Raw genomic sequence first — 20,652 nt, 5'->3', positions numbered from 1 at the left:
GGCAGCATGATCTCCTGGTGGCTCAGCCACTCCTCCCAAACTTGCCAAGGGTGCACTGTGCCCCATCATCCAGGTTACTAGTGAAGAGGATCAGACCCAGTATTGACCCAGGGTTACACTGCTAATAATCAGCCTCCATCTAGGCTTCATGCTGTTGATCCACACCCTCTACTTAAAGACCTAGAGCATCAACATTCAAAATCACTTCTCCACAGATCAGAGACTATTTGCAAAGTTCTGCCTCCCCCAAGCATTCTGCTGTTTCCAGAACCATGAGAAGTTTCTGGGCTATCATTTATTGGCCTCAGTTAGCATTTTCATCTTCAAGCTGCCTCCTCCACTTTTCCCAAAAATACTATTGTAGCACTACATGCTGAAACCACCTATCTGAATCATTTTGCGCTCCCGGCAAATACACTGAGGACATTACTGCGAAGCTCAGAAAAGCTTGGGGAGCTGCCAGAGCAGACATTTCCAAAACTGCAAAGGTTTTAAATCCCTTTGGCCTAGAGGGATCTTGAGTCCTGAAGGAAGCTACAGGCGCAAACCAGACCCATCGTACCCTCACGCACAATGGCTGGCATCAGAAAGCTTGTGAGAAAGAAATGTCACCACCAAGGCCTTCTCTAGAGCCGCACACCCACCATAGAAAGCCTTTGGAGACCATTGATGGAGAAACACAGGCAGAACTGTCTCTCCTACCTCCGCTGTGGACCAGAAGCAGTGCTAGACCTTTGCCTCCCTCACTGCTGAGGGACTCAATGACACACTTCATGAAGGTCAAAGGCTGCATCATGACTGCCAAATTAGACAAAAGAACTGCTGAGATCGATCCTCACTGTTCACAGTTTCTCTTGCTGCCCGTTGGCTCACAGCTGTCACCCAAACTCTTGTGATATTCTGCACTGAAGCTGGTGAGGTCTCATCCTGACCTCCAGGAGTGTCCCAAGTCCATTCAAGTCAGCTCAATGGCACCATCAGGATCAGGTCCTGTGACAGTTCTCTTCATCCCACAGCAAGACGTAGGTGCTCCCTCTGAATATTTAAGCTGAGTTTCATTAGGCAAGAGCTGACATTCTCAGGGTCTGTCTCTGCAGTGCAAATCCATTCCTGGTCCTGCTGCTTCTGTGGCGTTACTCAGATTGCAGAAAAGGGTCCAGGAAATTGGATATGCAACCCAACACCTACTAATGAACAGGCATCAAAAGCCCCTCTGTAACCACTGCCAGAGCAGAGGGACACACAGACCACTCTGCAATCAAGCCCAAAGACACAGCCATAAAAATAAAAGCTTTTTATTTTTTTTTTTTAATATACCATTACAGAAACATCTGAGTAACATTCTCAACAGGACGGGCAGCTCCGCAGCCCTGGGGGTGAGCACAGGCAGCTAGCTCCGGGGTCTGCCATGCCGTGCTCCCGAGCTGCCACTGCTCTTGGTGCACGACACCCCACTCCTCGCCCTCAGCGGGGAGACTCAGCCCTCCCAGCATCAGGGTGTCACCTTTTTGTAGGTAATATGGAGGTGCTGAGTCATGGGCTGCGTAGTGGTTGCCATCGAGACAGTTTGTTCAAGTTTCCCATCGGAATTGAGCCTGAATTTTCTGGTAATCTAAAAAGGGGGTAAGAAAACAAATAACGGAATCAAGCAAACAGCATCCACAGGCTAAATTCCTTACCTGCACTTTTTACCTTCCCTTTACCATCCTTGTGTTTGCTGTCAATGCACCACAGATGGAAGGATATGCTCACTACAGCTATGCAAGTAAACGAGAAGTTTTCTCTCCTCCTAGAGAAAGGCAGTCCTTTCCAAAACACCAGCTCCAAGACCATTATCCATGGAGTAACACAGCATCCTGGCACTACTACTGACATCACCTCAGCACAGACAGGCCAAAATCCCTCCCTCCACCAGAAGAGCAGCTCCCAGCCGGCAGCTCAGGGAGATGCTGTGCACTAGATGACGTCCCCAAGGCAGCCTTCAAAACCACTCAGGCTCTCTGCCAGTCACCGCACCGTACCACAGTAAGGCGTTGCTCATGCTACACAGGGAAATAGGAGCCTGCTGAGCCTCGTCTTGCACCTGCAGCCAAGCTGGTGTTCAGCCCCGGGACAGGAGGGAAGAGTGCTGCCATCCATCGGGAGGGCTTGACAGGCAACATCATCCCCATTCCTCCACCCAGGCAGGCTGTGAGCCTGTCTGTGCTGCACCAAACCTCAAGAGAGGCAATTTGGGGTTGCCCTGTGGAGCACTTAGGACCCGTGCAAGCAGATGCTCGAACCAAGGCTTCAGCAGCTTCCAAACTGGAGGAGGGAGCAGCTAAGCATTCATAGTGCTCAGCACAGGTTTTAGGTCTGCTCCTAGGTGTTGCCAAAATAAAGGAGAGAAGTGGGATCATCCTTTTTGAACCTCAGCTCCTGTTCCCGAATAACACTCTGGAGTGCATCACTCCAGCTGCCCAGCCTGGCAGAAGGGCCACGTAACTGCGTGTATGACACCAGGGCACGGCACCTCCCTGACTGAGTGCTGCTGTAAGTAGGCAGCTTGGCACGGACCCCACACACCCAGCACTTTGGCCCTTCACATAATTTCAGTACAGATGCACTCCACATCATCCAGAAGAGCTGTTTATACTGACTGGTGGCCACTTGCTGCTTCCCATGCCAAACACAATCCCAGGGGTGAACAGAAACAAAGTCCTGGGGACAGCAGGATAACCTGCAAGCACGATTAATTTGCAGTCACTTAAACCAGCCCCATTTAGAAATTCCTAAAATGCAGGGGCTTTTGCAAATGCATTAGTTTCCAGTGAAGGTCACTCAAGGGCACGTCCATGAGCTATTGCCAGTCTGTGTGCTCAGAGACAGCGTCCTCTCCGTTAACACATCCATTCCTACATCCGCAGTGTGCCCTTAATGCCAATATCCAACATGTCCTCCTCCCAGAAGGTTATCGCCAGCTGAGAGCGAAGCTACCCAGGGCTGTGGAGGACGCACCACTGCTCTGACATTCATGAGGGTGACAGCAGGAACAGGGTCATATACAAATGATGTTTTGATTAATGTTGGCTGATCAGACGGGGCTTTCTTTGTAATGCATGACAGTGTTCCTCAAATACCCTAAGCAGGAAAAGGCAAGTAAAAGGAATACAAAAGACACTCATCTTTAACAACAAATTATCTCACAATATGTGACCTTGACTCAGAGTTCCTGAACGACCCGTTTTTTTCTGAATGGACCACTGCAGCTCGGACAAATAAGTCTGAATGCCAAAAGGAGGAAATGAAATGAACTGGGCAAAAAAGAAGAGGATTCTCTCTTAAAAGCAAGCTTCAATCAAAGGCTGGCTGATGGGACCATGGGAGGGCAAGCTCCATGTGCACCCAAGATGCACAGGGAGACTGCTACTTCCCACACAGGAGAGGAAACATGAAGCACTGGGAAAGGGCCATGGGAAATCACCAAATTCAAGGTAAGCGACAGCCACTGCTCTCCCCTCGTCCACAAATCCAGTCATTTTATCACAGAAGACAACCAGGTCAGTCAGGCACCATTTACCAACGGTAAAACCATACTGACTGTGCCCAATCACCTTCTCCTTCACATGTGCAGAAATATCCAGGGGCTGAAGTGAGGCTGACCAGCTTGTAGCTCTCCAGGTTGACCTTCAGGTGCTTTCTGAAGATGGGTGACCCACATGCCATATGTCTCCAGCCATGGGAAAATTCCACTGATCTCCATCACCTTTCAAAGATAACACAGCAGCCTTGCAGGCACATCAGCCAGCTCCCTCAGTACCCACATACTGTGAGGACAGTCCTGAAGTCTAAAAATATTTGAAAGCGTGCCTGTTCTCCAGACACTTGCAGGGGAACAATGGAAGAGAGTTTGGATACAAACCCAGTCTAAGAGTGCTCCTCCGCTCCCTGCAGAGCATCTCTTATCTATACAGACAGGGTGGGAGCTGAGAGCCACTTGCTCCTCAGAGAGGCAGGAAGAGTCTAAAATGCTGCAATTGTGCCTTACATCACATCAGCATCGCCTCTAGCAGAGACAGACTCCCAGAGACTGCTCCTCTCTGTCCATGTGGGGAGCTCAGCACAGCAAGCACCTGCAACACAGCCCTGCCCCAGGGAACAGGTCTTCCTGCCTGAATTATGGCTCAGCCAAGCCACAGCCATTCCAAATCACTTTTTGGTGGAACACAACATTATGGTGAAGTTTTCTCAAAATGAGCAACTAAAGCAGCAGCACATGTGCCCTTCTCAACACCTGTGGTCCCTTCATTTCCACAGGCAATTTATGCTGTTCTTGGTGAAGAAGAAAATACGTTGGAAGCTGGTTACCTGCCACACCCTCTCATTCCACTTCCTCCTTCACCAGCAAGGGCCTCCCAGATACTCACTACGACCAGTACCTGGGCCTGAGCTGCCCTCAGGTGCCAGGCGAGCATGGACCTTCAGCTCAGGAGGTTCCCTCTTCCAGCCTTCAGCCAAAGCCAGCCTTGGAGCCCTCAACCAGTAAAACATTCACTAGCTTTCTGTTGCTTTCCCCCTCCCCTCCTGCCAGTCTATCTGCTCACATTTCAGGCAGTGACTCTGAGAGGGCAGTCCATTTTATTTAAATGTTTGTAATTAAGAGCTCCGCTGCCTTGATGATATCCATAGTATTTAACAGCTTCATTTCTCATGCTATAGAAAGGAGGCAATACAGCTGCTCCTGGGAAAGAAGAAACCCAACAACTTGAAACATGCCTCTGAAGGCAGGGGAGTTAAGACTGCCTTTCCGGAGTTAGGACATTGTTTGTGTAGGCACATACAACTTTTGGGAAGTCAATGAATTTTGGGAGCACTCTTATGACACTGGCTGCATCTCCACAAACTTGTGCTCTCAGTTAGGTGTTGGTTGGTTTTAGAGCGCATAAAGACTAGGTTGCAAAATTAAGCCTTGAAGTCCAGAATAAGACAATACTGTACTTGCTGCAATCAAAGTAGTGTCTTCTCTCCTGAGAGCCACACCTCACTTATCACCCTTCAAAAATTGCAATCAATCACTTGGTTCACATGTTATCAGAGAAAACAAAACAGATGCAAGGACATGCCAGTACCTACTCTTTGTGAGAGCTTGTTCAACCTTGCTGTCTTTCTCAGCTGCTAGTCAGCCAAGACAGCTTCATATGTGACAGGATTCCAGTGGTGACCTCAGAATGCCACACTAACTCCAGCAGTGCCATCTTACTCGCAAGCTGGCTGTACCCCATTCAGCTGCATTAACAACAAACTGCCGCTACACACGCACACACACAAAAAAAAGTCAAAAACCAAGAAACATTCAACCAAGACTGGAGCTGACAGCAAGTGCCAGCCCTGCCAAGCAGCCACAGATGGGAAGAGAGCCCATAGCAACTTGTGAATGCCCTGAAAAGCAAGCAAGATTTGCAAAGACAAGGTGGAGCTCCAGTGAAAGGCAGGTGTTCCTAAAATACCCTGATGAGGCCCAATATTGGACATACCTTACATGTGCACCCTCATACTGTGATTAAACCAGACGACCAGCATTAAGAAGTAACACTGCTGCTGTACAAGGGCGTTTAGACAAGACTTTCTTATTCTCTTCCCTAAGGACCTGCTACTGGCCACTGCTGGAGACAGGATTCTGGGCTGGCTGGTCTGATTCAGCACCATCAGTTCTTATCTTAACAATCCCTCTGGGTCTTGTAATGTACAAAATATCTTCTGAAGGCTGTTACAATAAGGATAAGCCAGGATGCCATGCAATATTTCCAAGAACTCCTGATGGCAATCTGTAATTAAAGCATGCCAATCAGCCTATCCTCTCAACTAGACACCTTCTGGGGCTAGCAACACTATGTGAATTGCTCACTGTGTGTGCACTCACCTGCTCTACGTGGGGCTTCTTGGCAAAGGAGATCCTGGCTATGGAGTGAGAAGCTATAGACAGCTCTTGTCCATTCACCTCCCCTTCCTCCACCTCCACCAGACCTAGTGAGAAGCAAGGTCATAAATATTATTAGGCTACAAAAGTTACTTAACAATGTCACACTTATTAGACTACATAATAGACCACCACTCTCCCTGAAGAACAGTTTTATTTGACCTAGCACATATCAACAACTACAGATCCACGCAACCTCAGACACGCAATGCTGCTTAGAAAAGTCTAGCCAGAGTTACTCATACAGTGTGGGATGAGTATAGCATTGCAACTGGCATTTCTTCCCTTCGGCACCTGCTCTAAGTTTTAGATGCAACTTTAAGCATCAACAGGGTTTTACCACTTTCACTTACAATAATTTAGATGTGGTTCTCTCTCTCATTCAGTCCCTGTAAGGTGTATAACAAGTACCAAGACACTACATACAGACAGTGGGAGGTTCTCCTAGTTTAGAAGCTTAAGACGACTGCACTGAGGTTACTCTCCGAGATTGTTAAGGGAACAGTGGGAGAGAAGCTCTCCTGCTACAGTGCCGTGGAGGCTCTTGGTAGTGCCACAGCCTGAGCAAGGTCTCTAATAGGGAACCTGCTATACAGGTCACACCAAACACTCCTGGATGGAGAGGCTGCAAAGGGGGTTTAAAACCACCACAGCCCCACCTTGCCAGGGCCACAAGCTCTACCCTGCACCACAGAATCAAATATGGCAAGTGTTGACATTGGTAACAACAGCTTGAGTGGGATGTTAAACCTGACTCTGCTTAGAAGGAGCAGCTGGCCAAATATGACACTAGCAATAGAAGGACAACTCTAGACCCAGAAGCTCATCAACTAAGGCATGTACTTCTCTATTTCTACCACAGGGTCAACTGTGGCCAACTCACAGGAGCAGTGGGAATGAAGCATCTTACCTGTACACGTTCCCCCTGCCTCCCCACAAAAAAAGACTAGGATGCTATGAAGGCATCAAGAATGTCACTGGCCACTTATCACCTGCCATTATTAAGGCTCGGACTGCAATTTTCATTAAGAGGCAGGGGTTCTTTTGGTTTACAAAGCTATGTCTGAAAATACCAACATACCATCTGAGGAAAGGATACCCCTCAAGTTTTCTGCATGAGCAGTATTTTGACTTGCAGTCCTTTCCTGTCACAGAAAACTAGAAAGCCACACTGTCTGGGCAAAGGCACATAGCCAGTCCTAGAAACTCAGTGCTTTTGACACAAGCTCATTTATTAATTTGTTTTCACTGTGGGTTCAGCACCATCAGTTTGATGCTGCTCTTTGGCACTGAACCCACAGTGAAAACAAATTATATGAAACTGAGAGGTGCAATAATTTTCTGGAAAAGTGATGAAATGGCACAGCAGGGTAAGGACCTCTTCTTCTCCTCAGCGTGGATATCAGGTGTGTACCTGTGTTCTGGGCACTGATGAAGGCCACCTTATTAGTGTCAGGCTTGAGGCGGATGAATCCACATTCTCGGTGCATGGGCTTCCTGGTGTCCGGATGGAAGGCGTTGAACCTGAGGGGAAATCAGAATACAAAAGCTGCTGTTTGTTGCACTGAAAATACAGTGTTTGGCCTGGTTTCGTCTCAGACGAAACGGTATTTTATTTAATCTCATGATTGCCTGCAGTATTATTGAAGAGTAAAAGACTGACAATGCTTCACGGTTGGGAGATGTAAACGTGTAAAAATACAGTTACATTACAGGCACAGGTATTTCTTAGAGCTGGAGTTAGTTATTTACGTTCAGGCTTCATATTTTCCACAGCTCCTGGGTCTTTCTAAGACCTAGCTCAGAAACTCTCTCAGGAAGTCATACATACTCTCTCTCAAATATTTCCTTTTCTCAAACAAATATCTGGAATTACAATATCATCATTATTTAGCTTTTAAACCTAGCAAGTTGGGTTTTTTGTATATTACTTGCTGCAGGCAGTAACAGAGCAGACTTATTTCTCCCACCATCCCCTTCAAAAAGAAAAAAAGTTCAGCTCAGATTCTTATTTATTCTTCATGAGGCCTGAGAGTTGTATGTTTGGTCACCCATAATGTGGGTGATTATATATATCACGCATGTTCATATATTACATTAGTGCTACAGCATTCCTGAGACTACACGGGTAACTGAATTACACAGCAGCTTAAACTCAATAGTAAGCTAGGTATCTATATAATGTAGCAGACTATCCTATTGGTGTTTCTTTATTCTAGACTAATCTCTTTCTTTTCATAGTGTTTTTCATAGAATTTCCCACTCTGCATCCTTCTATAGGAAAGGAGACAGAGGCAACCTTGGAGCTGCTGCTGCTAAATCTGCACCCAGAACTCCCTCATGCAACAGCAGTTTCCACACATGCCTCTGCTGTGCAGCTGGGATGTGCCTGCTGGAAATGGCCAACACCACTCACCTTGGCCACTGTGACCTGTCCTGGGACTGGGGATATGCTGTATTGTCAGCTGCCACCCAACGGTAATAGGGCAAGTGTGCAAGAAGAACGTGACCAAGGGGCTTGTCCAGGTGCTGGCACAAGGCAAGCAGAAGCAGTTATTTAGTAAAGAAGCACTGAGAGCTGAAAAGTCCAAAGGAACTGTTTCCTATCTGAAGTAAAATATAATGAATCACGCAGAGTCAACATTTCCTAGAAGACCAGCAGCACGAGGTGTAGCACATGGTACCCCTACAAATGGTACAAGAAACCTGTGGGCTTCAAAGAACTGCAGACAAAGAAGGGGGAGCACAGCTAAGGCATGCATTTAGGGAAGAGTCTGGGTGCCTTGCAGCTGCTTCTGGCTCCCCAGTGTCCTCTGGGTACAAATACACAAATTACTCCTCCTGTTTGGCTTTGTCTCTATATAAAGGTGTTCCCCTTTTAACCATATGGTTATAGAAAGAACAAGGAATGACTTCTAAAGGTGGTGCAGGGCTGTATCCCTGCTAAGGACCGTCCTAGCATCTCAGCCTCTGTGCTCTGCAGCTAGTGAAGCCAGGTACCCTACAGAGTCATGTCTCATGGTGGGATTATCTAGAATCAAAGGAGGAACAAACTTAAATCAGGCTTCTTTCAGTGCTTGGAGTATTCAAGAGATATGGCCTGTCTTGTAACAGTCAAGTGGCACTGCTCCAGGAGCCAGGAAGGCACAGGGTCTCTGTCCTCCAAACCTGGTGCCTACTTTCCTGACGCTTCCCAGAGTTCAACAGCTCTGAGCTGTATATTTCCTTGGCACAAAGAAATCCCAAACAACAAAAAAACCCAAACCAATCAACCATGACTCAAATCAGCAACTGTTCAGAAGTTGGAAAGGGAGGTATAGACAGAGCATGACTGTTGGAGATTTGTTTCTTTCAGAAACTAGACTAAAAATGTCACATGCTGAGCTGACAGCTCTGTCACAACACATGGCGCACACCAGGAACACAGGTCTTTCACACGGTGTTGGCATCTTGTAATTATTCTTTTCTCTGGTTTTCAAAGCAACAAACTTTCCAACTCACCCCTCCCAAATGAGTACTGGAGCAGCACTGAACAGTTAGCTAACATGTCACTTCTCTTCCTCCAGATTTCTTTTCGTTTTCTCTTAGAACAATTACTTGCAGACAAAGCAGTTAAGCTATCTGTCTCCTATCCCATATAGCTTGCTAAACACTTTAATTTTTCTCAGATTTTCATGGTGGTGAAGACTGAGGATCACAGTTTAAAATGGACAAACTTGGCAGCCATGCCATAGCTCCTCCATTTATTATATCTGTAAGTGGGAGTTTCACAAAGCAGAATGATAGCAGTTGTAATGCTATTACCTGAAGATTAATTTCTAACTAGACAGCTACTGCCAGCAAGAAGAATGATGGATTTTTTTCTGGCCATGAGGACAGTACATCTTTTGACTAACATATGCACCCAGTGCACATCATATTAAAGTGGAAGAATCACTGGTCCTTCAAAGGCAGGTATGGAATTTGCACAAACAGTGATGTCCATGCTGGGGCCATTCTTGGTACCTGAAGTTACTCTCGCTATTCTAAGTTACAGTCACATTCGCAGCACCCTGAGTTACTTCTCACCATGTAACCCTCAAGATTGGCAGGCCAGAAGAATTGTACACTGCATGGTGCCAACAGTCCCATTCCTGTCCACATGTGCTTCTGCATGAGTTCACAGGTGTGAACTCACTTTTGAAAAGCTCTGTAGAAGTGCACTTTACTCTTGGGCTAGTGAAACTTCAGTGACTGGAGGTGTGCAGCTCTGGGTATGTTGCAACAGCATGCCAATTAATCACAAGTTTTAAAGGAAAACGAGTTAGCCCATGCAGTCACATATCATTACATCGTCTCATTTGGTAGGTGAAAACTTGTTTACTTTGCCACTGGAAAAGAAACACAACCAACAAATCTCACTGGAGCCATGCCTGCTCCAGTCCAAAGCTACTGCCAACACAGATAATCCCTAGACTTACGAGAAGTTGAGCATGGGTTGCCCCACGTGAGAGATGTGCACTTCTTCCAGGTACTGGAAGGGCTTCATTGTAGGGAAGGTGCCATCTCCTGGCGGGTCTGAGAGCCAGGTGCCCAGCATCCAGGACAGGGGTTCCATCACAGGATTCAGCTGGGGAGTGTCTGTGGAGGAAGAAGAAAGAATGAAGAAAGAAAATTCAGGGATCTGTGCTCTACAGCTTGCTGTGAGCTGCTTACAGCTGGGTGGAGGTGAACACAAAACACCTCAGAAACAGTCTAATGCAGCAGCAATGCTCCTCTCTAGAGCAGCATCAGCTCCAAGGTGCAAGGGGAGACTGGGAACAACCAACAGTCATGGAAAGTAGCTCTGTTTTCAAACCTGCTCTTGGCCTTACATAGAGCACTCCTCCCGGTGGTCCATTTCTGACTCCTCTCTGTAGCTTGATCTGAAAAGAAAGCCCCCTCTTGTCTACACGCAAGGCAGAAAAAGACTGAAATCTCAGCGTAAAGAATTATCACTAAATGATAATTAAGTCTCTAATGCTCTGGCCTGATTTTTCTCAAGCACTGAGTACGTACCGTACCTGTTTGTTTCAGAGACCAAGGAAATGAGTCCTCACTTCAGAGGAAAAAGAAAATCAGGCTGCATACATATTCAAGATCAAAGTTTGGCTCTAATTTTTTTTGAAGAGGTTAACAAAGACCTGCACTTGTACAAAGAGACAGGGATCATTCAGAAGTTGTTCTGCTTAGGCTCTGGACTAAGGCTAAGTAAAATGTTTTAAAGACTAGAGTGCCTGCAAGTTAAAGCGTAAACAGAAGAGAAAGCTACTTCCCATCGTCATTGCATTTATTAAGAATCAACCAAGATCTGTTTCACAAAATTAAAGCTTCTGTAATAAATCATTTTAGAAGAGCTTTGATAAACAACGGTTTTGCATTTTGCTGTGATTTCAGAGGGTGTAAGCTGGAAAAAAAAAAAAATCAAGAGAAATGGAGACAGACAATGTTAAAGCCATGCGAACAGCAAAGCAGTTCCACTCCTAAGGTGTAAGCAGGGAAAGTGATATGGCACTCACATGATCTCAGGAAAGACCAATACCAATAGAAATGAAGTGCCCACTACTCTAGATTAGCTATGTTATGCAGACAAGTATACTTAAAGCATGTCTTCTTCCCACTCACTTGATAAATGACTCATACTGGCAGGGTGGGAGTTGAAGGGGGTTGTTTTCAACACCTAGTGATATTGCCTAATAAAAGAAAAAGCTAACTGTCCAGCTGGTCTCAAAGGCACAGACACAGCTGCAGGGAGAAATTATGACCTAAAAAGGTGATGCTGTGGGTAAAAATTTGCTTGATCAGTTTGAGTTTCACTGTGCTCATTCCCAAACGTCAGGCTAAAAAGACTGAGCAAGGAGGAATAACGGAGAGTCCACACCTGGAATGCCAGAGGGGGAACAGAAACTTTCCAGGGTAAAAGAGAATCACCATTTTAGTTATTTATTCTCCCACAGATAGCAGGTTTAGAAAGCCAGCTGGCATGTCAGCAGGATGCTGCTAATTACTCTTCTTTATCCTGAAGTATTTTGCAAGTGAAGCAACATGAGAAAACATGAGGGATCACTGTGAAATAGGTGATAAAAATCTATGGCATCAGAGCCAGCCTTTACAGAGACTGTCCTGCCAGCCTGTGCATTCACCACCAGTTTACCAAGGTGTTAAGAAGGGGTTCCTACAATCCATACAGCAGTGTTAGTGTACCAGAGAGTAATTCATTGTACTTACTTTCCACCTGTACTGTGAGCAACTAAAGCAATAGAACATTATTTTCTGGTGCAGCAAAGACCTTAACACAGTGATGCTGATAACAAAAGTCCAAAATTATTGCTACAAGAAACTCCATACTTCTACACTGCTTCTTAGGAACCAGTTTCCCTTTCTACTTCATGTTGAGAACATGCAGTTTTGCGAGAAAGGAGAGTATTGCTACCCCGTCCAACTGGTATTTGCCTTTCACTTCCTACTGCATACGATGCATTTCTTTCCAAGCTTTTTGCAGGCTCAAACTCCCACCGTGGAAGGGAAGAGCAAAGCTTTGGAAAGGCTAGAAGAGACTGCAGCCTGGGCTGCTGCTGCCCTCTCCTGGGTCAGGAGGTGGCAACAAAGCCTAGGAGTGGGATGCTTTCTGTCAGACTGCTTGTAATAGGGAGCTTGTACTTCCTTCCCTTTTTAACGATCTAAACTCTTGGCACATCACTTTTACAAACAACCTGCTACTATGGCTTAAAAAGTAAGTGTGTGATGATATCAAGAATACAAACCACATCTGAGAATGCGCAGTGCAAGAGACACCGGCCACCCTTCTGCATGTTTAAAGCTTCAGACTCAGATGGGGTCCTCTTAATACCAGTTCTCTTGCATCCACATGCAGATTTTCTCTTTTATCTACTAACAGGGAAGCTCACACTACAGCCTCTTTCTCAACAAGGACATTCCTGGAGCCACTTTCCCCTACCAGATCATACACTTCCTTGAAGCCATTAGGGACCCAGCATCTCCAAGACCTTCACTCCTCAATGAAATTTGACTGAAATCAGCCACGACGCTCCCAAATTCCAACAGCTTGGGAGACAAAAACTACAGGCACATAAGCAACCTGATCAGCTCGATCCCTTTTCTTCAGGAAACTACTCAGGCCAAAACTGACATGGTCCTGGGCACAGGAGTCACCTCCGTTTCACCATCTGACCCCACTTCATCCCTCCAAACTCACAGATGGACTGTTTCCACATCTTTCACATTCACAGAGGGTTTAGAAGTCAAATCCCTCCCTGCACTGTAACAAAGTCAGACCGTAACCGGCTGTGCACGCTTTGGAGTGGGAGACAGTACGCTCTCCCTGCCATGAGACAAACCAGACAAAGCAGCTGGACAACCCCCTCAGGCCATGTCTACACAGGCTTCAGCCAGTGTGGCTCTCAAGTGGGATCCTTGGCAGAGAAAGCCACGCTGGCACAAATTCCTACACAGCTTTATCAGTAAAACTGTGGCATAAGCAGCCAGCTGGTTGCTAACAAGGCAGCTAATCTATTTCCCCTAAGCTGGGGAATACTTGCTGCAGGAAACTTAAGAAAAAAAACCAACCAACCAAAAAACCCCAAACAACAAAAAAACCCCAACTTACACAGCACCTTCTCAGTCTTCAAAGTACTGGGTCTACAGCAACAGCTGGGCAGCCTCGTGCAGTCCCTTCTTCAGCTGAGTCGCTTACTAGATTTAAATCATCATCAAGGTTCTGGTAATTAAGGAGCAGCCTTGTTCAGCATACTTTTTTGATATTTAAGTACAGAAGGTGGCTTTATACTCCGCTGCACTTCCCTGACTGTTGCACCCCTTTACGCACTTTGCCGATGCTCCCCCCAGTAAACCATTCCTAGCACTGACAAGCTCTAGCACCATCTCTGCTGTAAAAGCTGGGAATGTGGTTACATTCACAAATTTTCATCTTATGGCCTATCCTAGTAATTAATTTCATGACCAAGCACCAATGTGTTATTGCCTCTGTTTCTAACCTCTGTGGTAAAATGTTCCAGTGCCTGTAGTCACTGCCAGAGTTCTCCTGCACTACAAAACAGAGAAAACATTTTTAAAATTATACACTACTATAAAAACTATGAACATCCTACCTGAGCTTACCTCAATATGTTTTACTTTCTCACAAGTTTTCCTTAGTTAGCATTTTCATTGCTTCCTAGTTGCAAGCTGTTTTTTTGTTGTGAGTCATTGCCAACTCACTGCAGAATTAAATGCTTAACACAGAAGCTGTATAGGCTATTAGGGAAAAAACCTAGAAAAAACACAACCATTCCGCTGGGGGAAAAAAAAAAAAGCAACAGCAGAGCAAAAAAGTCTTGTTTCCCACCCCCCCCAACCACCTTTCTCTCCAAGGGGGCAGTGAAAGAGCCATCTCTCTGCTCAACTGAGTCCCAAACTTGCTGCATGTCAGGTCAGTGCTGCACATGCTCAGGCCATAGGTGCTATGAAGTCTCACTTAGCCTCTTTTGTGATGCCTTCTGCCACAGATTTAGCCCTGCTATTAACCTATGCATACATATTCCTACTCTTTATGTCACTCTTAGCTTACTTTACAGCTCCCTTGTTCTTTGTAATGCCCGCTTACTCTATTGACCAGTCTTCTACCCTGGCTGTTCCCATCCCAGACAAGGCAGGAAAAAAAAAAAAAATCACAAGCAGCACCTGCCATCTCAGAATAAAAGCATTTTTCTTCCAAAATCTAGCTCCAAGTTAACATGCAGCTGGCAGGTTAGCAGTGCCTGCCCTGGTAGAGGCTATTTTTCTGACAGCACACCTTTGTGATCCATTATAAGCATTAATTTTCAAGCTAAACTGTAGAGGGACCCATTGCTGTTCAAGTCCTGCTCAGACAGATGAAAGTACAGCATCTCACATCCTTGCAAAACCCCACTTACCACCACCACTGAGGAACATGATTTTGCTATTTGTTTCCTGCAAGATGAATGAAAACCTGTTGCCACCTTGATAGGAAACACCACCTCAGCCCCACAGACCAGTCGTCAGGACTCCATCTTGGCACAAAACCAGACATTTAATGTTCGAGTCCTTCTGCTTGTCCCCAAAGTTCACCAACTATGCTTCATTCACATGTACAAAGTATTATAAATGACCCCATTTCTATGCTGGCTTTGTACAAATACTTAAAGACAAATCTAAGCTGGAAGGAAATATGATTTCCTACAGATTCCTAGCAAAATTCTAAACATTTTTCACATGGACGCATTCTGCAAACTCTCCTGCCTTTAATATGACCTTCATGAAAGCAGACATGCAGCGTGGAAAAGGCTCCACATACGCTCAAACAGCTAAATTTAACAGCTTTACCTCTCTGATAAATACAGACACTTCAATTGCATTGAATCATACCTGCGTTTGCTCCATTGCCAGCCATAGTTTGCAGAGTTATTTTTCTATTGCTAGGTCTAGCTCTCTAACCACCTTTGCTCACCAGAAAGTGTTTTGCGCAGGGTTGATAAGATGGCTATAAGGGAAGTGATCTCATTATTAGGTAAGACAGTTATCCTGGTGCCTGCTGGGAGATGTAGTTTTACAAAAGGACAAAACTTGAGCACGTTAAGACAAGGTGATCTTGTGAAAGGACCATCTCAGATCTCCTGTCTGTACTAGCACTGGGGGAGCATGATGCAGCAAAGCTGCGAAACCTTCAAGCAGAACAAGATGGTCAGATAGTAGTTGTGTATCAGAGGACAGTGCTGTTAGACTAGTCTCCCCTTCCCCAGGACACTGGATCTGTATTTGCTCGCTGGCTCTCCCTAATTTCTCCCAGTACATCCTGCCGTTCTCCAGAAGATGCATCTAACCTCGTTCTGCCTGGTGCACTGTGCCTAACCATGCTCCTCTGCTGGAAGTATTCCTCTACCTTTGGTCCACGGACCTCAGAAGTGGCCCACAAAACAGAAGGAAACATTTTCCTACCAAACAAGAAAGCAAATTCAAAGTTTACATGGAAAAGGTCACTGTGACAGCTGTGCAGGCCACAGCCCAGGGCTTCTCCTAAAACCAGTTAGTCGATCCCCCTGTTAAGACAGGTTGGGAAACACTGCTTGAGCTCATCGTGACAGTTTGAGCATGCCATGAGCCAAACCCACCCAGACTGAATCACTGATCCTGGAGCGTGGCTGGCAGGGACCGCGTGTGCAGCAGTTTTGCAGAAACCTGCTCTTTCCAGCTGGTTGTATTTTGGATACAGCCAGCAGAAATTTACTTGTCTCATTGGAGGAAAATATCAGTTGAGAACTAGTACCAAAATGAAGGTCTGCTTAATGGGTGTGGGCCTAAAGCTCATTTTTCTGCTCACAACTTTGTGGAAGCAGCTGAATGTCAGGCAGCAGCAAAGAGATGTCCCGCAGTCTGTGGAGTTTGGATGCAGACACGTTAACAACTTGCATGGTCAGTCCAGTTGGTTACTTTACTTACACTCCCCATCCCCAAGGCACTGCCTTTGGAAGAAAAAAACATGCAGGCCCAGGTTCACAGCTAATAACATCACCTCGACTACACATCAGATGATTGAGGACAACTGAAATGTAGCTACTAACAAAGACTATAATTATTATTAACCTAATATGTTACCTGACTGTATCTTTATGAATACCAAAAAGCCTTTCTTCAATTCAGCTTTGTATTACAGTAGAACTTAGTGTCTAGCATAAACCAGACTCTGCCAAGCAGCAGTCAGCTGCACTTCATCAGGTATTTTGACCACCATAAACTGTTACTATGAGCACACAAAAAGCAATGCAAGGCAGAAGAGCACCAAGATTAAGCTAAAAAAGAAGAAGGAAAAAAAAAAAAAGCCAGCCAGCCAACAACAAACGCTTTAAAAAAGTCATCAGCCAAAGGGTTCCATCAGAACTTCCCATCGCACCAAGCTACAACCGCCGAAATGGTTCATTTTCACATATTGATCTCCAGTTTTGTTGATATGAAACAGCAGAACAGGTAACGAGTTAGTAAATTCATTTTAAAAAAATGACATTTTCCCTTAGAAAATAGAATATGTAGTTCTTATAGAAGATATTCTTAATATGTAACTCTCACATTCTCAAAAGATATACGTATAAGAACATCCATTTTGGGAAAGAAAAGAAAAATCATAGCGCTTACTAGAATAAAGAGAAACATCCTTCAGGATGCTCTTTTTGCAATTAGTATCTCATTGAAGATATTCCAACAAAGCTAGACAGCCTTTATATATATATATATATATACATACATATATATATATATATATATATATATGACAGACAATTATGGAACCCTAAAATTGTATTTAGTTATTTTCTTTAGTTAGACACCAAAACAATACAAAAATACAGACCAGAACGTACAAATAAGACTGTCGATTTCCCATGGGGGAAAAGAATTCTTTTCCCCCCTCTACCCAAATAGAAGCATGAGTTTTCCCATACTTTGGAAAATCAAAAACATGTGGGAAAAGTAGTATTGGGTATTGACCTTCAAGAATTTTGTCAGGGTTTATTTTCTTGCACTTGAGCGAGGAAATAGGCCATGCTATAATAGTCTGGAGAACTTGTCTGACTATGCCAGTATCACGTTTCTGGCCATGTCTAATACTACAAGGCTTTAGAAGAAGCCATGAGGTTTCTTCTCCTAAAGAAGAAGATATGCAAGAATTACCATCAGGGGATACCTGACCATCCATTGGCGACTTCTTCAAGAAAGCCCCAAGTCATGCATCCTTCACAAGGCAACCCAACATTTTCTCAGCAGCCACACAAAGATCATTAGATGCTCCTAAACTCTTGCCCCGAATTGTATCTTGCAACTAAAGTCGTGCAAAAGTTTTATCAGCTGTATATTAAAGAACTCTTTTTCTTGCAAGAGAAAGGGTTACGGCCCGATTCGACTTCTCTGCAACAACCTTTTTAGCAACCTCGTCCCTTGCTGAGTTCCCCTACATTTTCCAGTATCTCAATTTTGTTTTTAGTTAGTAGAGAAGTCATTCTCCATGTCTTCCTACTTTATCATCCATTTCCTGACTTTTTCTGCCTTCCAAGGGAGGAAGTGATCAAACCACACACAGACATTCAATCACAAAAAGTGACCTTGCTGTGTATCATGACATTGTCATATTGGATACCCACCACCTCACTTATATTTCATATATTCTGAGTACTGAGTGCAGTATATGAAACCTAAGATCAGAAGTACTTCTTACATCACTGGAGAAGACTACAACAGCTTTCTCAGATACCTGCTGCCCATGACAGCTCATTAACACACCAAAAAAATTCACGGGCACACTCCAAAGGCAGGCAAATCCTAACAGGTGCTACTGAGTCACAAACAAGTTAAAATAATCCAAGAAGAAGAAGAAGAAAAAAAATTCATCAACATAGTTGTCTGCAACACCTCGACCTAGTTTCCCATGCCGCACCAGGAATCACCTTGGAAACTTTTGGGATATAAGAAATAGTTCCTGTGCCCCAAAACTTAATTATTTCACCTCTATCTGTTGGTCTAATGCAAGCTACTACTACTCCTTCCAAAAAAACATACCTTCCTCATATCTTTTACACATCACATCTTTACAACCCCTAACTTAAACAGACTCTTATTGCTAAGAAAATGGTGAATTCTGCCTCAACGCAAAGCCACTGGGAATACTGACCACAGTCCCGGGATAGCAGGCTGTTCAAGTAAGGGAAACTGATCCTCTTCAGCTCATCTAGCTTCTCCTTCAGCTTCCTGACTTGACTGTCAGAGCGACTGATCCTCTGCCTCAAAAGTTTCAACTCCCCGTTCTTCTTTTCTACCTGCTCACGCAAGCAGCACACCTGACTTTTGCTCTGCCTGGAGGAGAAACAGTACGAGTGGAGGGAGTCGATGAGCTTGCAAGCTCCTGATGCCGACATGATGACCTCGTTGATTGACATGGGGTTGGCATCTGTGTCACCCTTCCGCCCCACCACAGCCTCAGCGGCAGGCTGAGGGGTAAGGTCTGCTGGGGATGCCGACAAACCCTGGGAAGGTTTCTGAGGGGTCGCAGTGAGGGATGAAGTAGGGGAGCCTTCTGCTACGGCCTTGTCTTGTCCCATAAGATGGCTGCTGCAGCTTGGTTCCACGTCTCTCTTTGGCCTTTTCCTTTCTAGCTGCTCTTTTGGGAAAGACGGCCTCTCTCTGGCATGCTTAGAGGAAAAGCTGTAAGAATGAAGGGAGCCGATGAACTTGCAAGCACCAGAGGCAGGAGGCGTGAAGTCGTCAACCGACACACCACTTCTGTCTGCTACCCAGCTCCCCGTCCAGGTGGCTTTAGGACAGTCCTCCACAGAAGATCTCTCAGGCTTTTTCTGAGGTCCAGGCTTAGCAACCAAATTATCACCTAACGTCCTTCTCTGAGGGCCATCCAGCTGGCTGCAGAGGTTCTCTTCCTCCTCAGACATCGATCCGATTTCCGCTTGCAAAGTCACCTCCTCCATCTCTTTTGTCCCTTGCATCACCATGAAGTCCTGGCCAGAAGATGAGGTCCTCTGAACTACCTCACGGCCTCCTTCCCTTGGGTCTTCTCCATCCTGCAGTGGCACCTGGCTTGCTATTTTTCTTCTGCTTCTGACATAATCCAGGTTGTCGTGTTTTTTCTCTACAAGCTGGAAGATAGTAGGGACAGCAGTGGGCTTCAGCAACCGGTGCTGGTCTTCCAGCCGCTTAGAAAAACTGTCTTTGGTGAAGTGCTCGCTGCAAAGAAAGGAATACTTGGTGGGAGTCCAGTTGTCTCTCTGAACAGCTTTTAGCCACTGAATCAGACGCTTTGAATCCTTCAGAGGGAATCTAAAAAACCAAACAGACAAAATCCATGAAAAGTTAAGTTGCGTTTTAGAAATCGGAAGGGTTGCTACTCTTCGGTTTAGGAAATTCTCACAAAAGCTGTGTTTTAACAGGTTACGCTCATTTGAAGATTATTTACCTTTGGGCCGAAACACTCAGTATTCGTTCCCTCCGTTAACAGTTCTACTTCACCAGCAGCACAGAACTAGAAAGCGTTATTTCTCTTTCCATCAGCACCGGACCCATTATTCAGCTGCCCGTCCACCCTAGGACGAACGCAGCAGCCCGTCCGCAAGGAACGGGGATGCGACGAACCCCGAAACACCCCCGCCACCCCCCGAGCTCGGCCAACACGTTGTCCATCCCCTGTCTCCGTAACCCTGCTGATGTTTATGCCAGGTGTATTAAAATGAGGCGTAAAAATGCCTCGGACTGAAAAAAGACCCGAGGAGTTGGACGAGGCACCTTTTCCAAATGGGCCGGCAGCGGTCGCCCAAGACAACGACCTTCCCCTGGGGACTCACCGGTGGCAGCATCGCCGGCGAGGCCCCTGCTGCGGGCAGAGGCAGGGGGACACAGGCCAGGCCGTGGCGTGAGCCTGGGGACCAGGCCCCGCGGCTGCCAAGCCGATTTCTGGAGGCGTTAAGGAGCCCAAAGCCGGTCCCCGGCGCTGAGGGAAACAAAGGGCGGCCGCAGCCGCTCGGGGCCCGGAGGTGCCGGCGAAGGGACGGGCGAGCACGGCGAGGGCGGGGGGGGGAACGGGACGGGGACGGGACGCAGCCGCCCCCAGCCCGGCGGCCGGGCCGGAGCGTAGCCGGGGGCGGCGGGGA

General features: G+C 46.0%; 1 protein-coding gene across 10 annotated transcripts; it reads right to left on the bottom strand.

The window, feature by feature from the left end:
- Nucleotides 1-1,279: 1,279 nt before the first annotated feature.
- THAP4 (THAP domain containing 4) lies at nt 1,280-19,800 on the bottom strand. 10 transcript variants are annotated; one of them, XM_010561234.1, is made up of 7 exons: nt 15,380-16,474; nt 13,602-13,687; nt 10,417-10,576; nt 7,371-7,480; nt 5,900-6,003; nt 3,594-3,745; nt 1,529-1,612 (listed from the first exon to the last, which is right to left on the bottom strand). In XM_010561234.1, exons 3-6 carry the CDS (start codon nt 10,551-10,553, stop codon nt 3,602-3,604), a joined length of 495 nt encoding a protein of 164 aa, XP_010559536.1. In that variant the 5' UTR covers nt 10,554-10,576; nt 13,602-13,687; nt 15,380-16,474; the 3' UTR covers nt 1,529-1,612; nt 3,594-3,601. The 10 variants fall into 10 exon arrangements, with proteins under 10 accessions (XP_010559534.1, XP_010559536.1, XP_010559535.1 ...); XM_010561233.1 differs by having other exon boundaries at nt 13,609-13,687; XM_010561231.1 differs by lacking the exon at nt 13,602-13,687 and adding an exon at nt 11,247-11,381.
- Nucleotides 19,801-20,652: the final 852 nt, after the last annotated feature.

Source organism: Haliaeetus leucocephalus, unplaced genomic scaffold, assembly GCF_000737465.1.
Source record: "Haliaeetus leucocephalus isolate CR32 unplaced genomic scaffold, Haliaeetus_leucocephalus-4.0 Scaffold143, whole genome shotgun sequence".
In the NCBI taxonomy this organism is placed as follows: domain Eukaryota; kingdom Metazoa; phylum Chordata; class Aves; order Accipitriformes; family Accipitridae; genus Haliaeetus; species Haliaeetus leucocephalus.
This window is presented reverse-complemented; position numbering and strand designations above follow the sequence as displayed.